The following is a 2,714-nucleotide window of genomic DNA, read 5'->3' on the forward strand; positions in this document are numbered from 1 at the left end:
GTGGGTCCCTCATGGGGCTGCTGGCAGGTAGGACACTGCAATGGTGTCCCCGATGTGACCCAGAGGCAGGAAGAGAAATGGGGTGGTGGAAAGTCCACCCCTGCCAGGGTCCCAGCCGTGGGCTCTGTCCCTGCCGGGGGCTGATGGCTGTCCCTGTGTTTTTGTCGTCCTCCCCAGATCCTTCCCAGCTCCCCACCCCACACGTTCACTCCACTCCAGCCCCTCCGCCAGGCCCTTCCCAGCCCATCTCTCATGCTTCCATGGCCACCGCTTCATCCTCCACTCCAGCTCCCATCCAAGGTACCGTACGCTCCATTTCTGTCTCTTTATGGACCCGCTGCTCCTCAGCTGGAGACGATGTCAGGAGGACGGTGGCCCCGTGCAGGGTTAGGGACGCTTTGCCACGTGCCCAGCCAGGCTCTGAGCCCTGCTTGGTGGCATGGGGACAACACGATCCTCCCTGTGCTTCCATCCCATTGCATCGCCGCTGCCGTGCGAACAGCTCTGGTGCCCCCACATCCGTCCATCTGTCCCCCCTGTGTCCATTCTCCTCGTCTTCCTCTGTTGTTTTTTCCACCTTCTCTTTGTCCGATGTCCCCTCTGAGAGTTGCCGCGGCTCCGTGCCCCCACTGCGCACCAGGGGACGGTGGCAGCAGAGCCATCGTGCAGCGCTGGTGCTCACAGCAGGCAGAGCTTTGCCCATCTCCACGTCACCACCACTGCTTTCCCCCCACGCTGCTTCACCCCGGCTCAGCTCCTCCCCACCTTCTGCCTCCTCAGCGCCGCGCTGAGCGGGAGCCGGGGCGAACCGCAGCCTCCCCTCCCCTCTCTCTGCTTTCTCCCCCTTCCATCTCCTGGGCAGACGCCAGTCCGGTGCCGTCGACTTCCAGCACTTACCACGCGGTCATCGGCGGAGTGGTGGCCGTCATCGTCTTCCTCCTGCTCAGCCTCCTCATCGTGCTGGGACATTACCTGATCAGGCACAAAGGTACGGGGATGCGGGACGAAGGGAGGCGACAGGCAGCGGAGCCCCCGCCAAGGTTGGGTTTAGGGGCCGCTCTTCAGCTCCGTGCCGACCTCGAGCTGCCCAGCTCCACCTCCATCCCCCACCTCCATTCCTCCTCCTCTCCCCTCGATGCGCCCTCAGCCCCGCAGCGCCCCACCGATCGATTTCCCCCTTTCTCCTCTCCCTCCCCCTCCCATCATTTCCACCTCCCCACCCCTTTTCCATCCCCCCCGGCAGGTGTGTGCATAAGACACGGGGAGACCATCACCGCCAGGCCGCAGCAAAACCCACCCGAGGTGGTGATGTGTGAGTAAGAGCCCCCCATCCCCACCCCGCCTCCTCCTCCTGCAGGAAAACCTTCCGAGGGAACAGGGACGGAGGGTCAGGGTGGGCAGAACCACGCAGGAGGGCCGTTGCCGTTGTTGTAGAGCCGACAGCATCGGCTGCTTCGGGCAGCCTGGTCCCCAGTGGGGTTTTTCCCCCACGCAAAACCCATTTCTTCCATTGCAGGCTAAGGCCGAAGGATTTCTCCCAGCCACAGTGGCCCCGTTGTGCCACCCATCCCACGTCGGTGACGTTGTCCCCTGTCCCTACAGGCACCTACCTGACCCACGAGGCCAAGGGCTCCGATGACGCTCCGGATGCCGACACGGCCATCATCAACGCGGAGGGCGGCCAAGCGGGCGGCGACGACAAGAAGGAATATTTCATCTAAAGGGCGTCGGAGAGGGTGAGAAATGGAGCCAGCGAACCCCGATGGAAACGGAAACCAGACCACAAACCCCACTCAACCCAACAGATTTACTCTCGTGCCCGGCACGGGCGGACGGATGGACGGACGGACGGAGGGATGGCGGGACAGAGAGCAGAGAGCGACCGGCTGAGATGTGATGATGCTTCTTGTTGAACTTGTACAAAACGTTGTTACTACGAACAGCGAAAGCCCCGTTTGCTTGCTTGCACCTCCAACCCCGCGCCCGGCGCTCGCGCGAAACACAGACCAAGCAGTGAGTGAGCGACGTTCCTTCTTCCTTCGGACCTTTGCTTCGGTTTCGTGGCTGCTCTTTGCTTTGAGCCCTCGGTTGGGGTGTCGGGCTGGGGTCGATGTAGCTCTTTTCCTTTCGTTTCTCTTCCGTTTTGGGTTTTCGTTTTTGATGCCCGAGGATAAAATCAGCTCCGGGCTCTGCGTCGTCGGTGCTCCCACCGAGAGCTGGGACCTCCCCGTCGTCCCCGGTCCGTAGGGATGGGGTTTGCTGTGGATCCCCCCGCATCCCTGCCCTGATTTTATCCTTGCTGGTCCTCATCCGACAGCGTCTGCTGGGGAGGCGAGCTGCCCTCGTGCCGGCGGTGTGTGAAGGGGCTGAGATTCCAGGGTGGGAACTGCCGAAGCCTCCGGAGATGCTGGGAGCTGCCGGGCACCGCGGCCGCCCCCGTTCCCATCCAGTGTGAGGCGGGGGGAGAGGGCAGGGTTTGCGGGGGGCAAATCGAGGGGGGAAAAAAGAAAAAAAAATGAACGAAAAAGCCCCAGTTTGCAAATTCTCAGATTGGAGACGTCAATTCAAACCATCTATTGAGATGTTCAGTGCTGGGCCATCGCCAACACCTCCTCGGTGGCCCCCAGGAGCCTCCAGAACGGTGTTTTGGGTCCTGAGAGTGACTCGTGGTGCAGTGGAGTCGGCCCGATCCGTGCCGCACGCCAGGACCAGCA

General features: G+C 62.3%; 1 protein-coding gene across 4 annotated transcripts in view; it reads left to right on the forward strand.

Annotated features, from left to right (window-relative positions):
- Window positions 1-2,478, forward strand: part of CADM3 (cell adhesion molecule 3) — a 5,400-nt gene extending 2,922 nt beyond the window's left edge. Inside the window, exons 6-10 of one of the 4 annotated variants that reach the window (XM_042830858.1) lie at window positions 178-300; window positions 863-988; window positions 1,244-1,312; window positions 1,603-1,736; window positions 1,806-2,478. In XM_042830858.1, the coding sequence (XP_042686792.1) occupies window positions 178-300; window positions 863-988; window positions 1,244-1,312; window positions 1,603-1,721 (437 nt within the window). In that variant the 3' untranslated portion in view covers window positions 1,722-1,736; window positions 1,806-2,478. Of the gene's footprint in view, window positions 1-177; window positions 301-862; window positions 989-1,243; window positions 1,313-1,602 lie in introns of all 4 variants that reach the window. The other 3 variants (XM_042830886.1, XM_042830866.1, XM_042830876.1) reach the window with 3 other exon arrangements.
- Window positions 2,479-2,714: the final 236 nt, after the last annotated feature.

The sequence above is a fragment of the Centrocercus urophasianus genome, unplaced genomic scaffold (genome assembly GCF_019232065.1).
Source record: "Centrocercus urophasianus isolate 14NV4802_14NV808 unplaced genomic scaffold, USGS_Curo_1.0 seq_1004, whole genome shotgun sequence".
Taxonomy (NCBI): domain Eukaryota; kingdom Metazoa; phylum Chordata; class Aves; order Galliformes; family Phasianidae; genus Centrocercus; species Centrocercus urophasianus.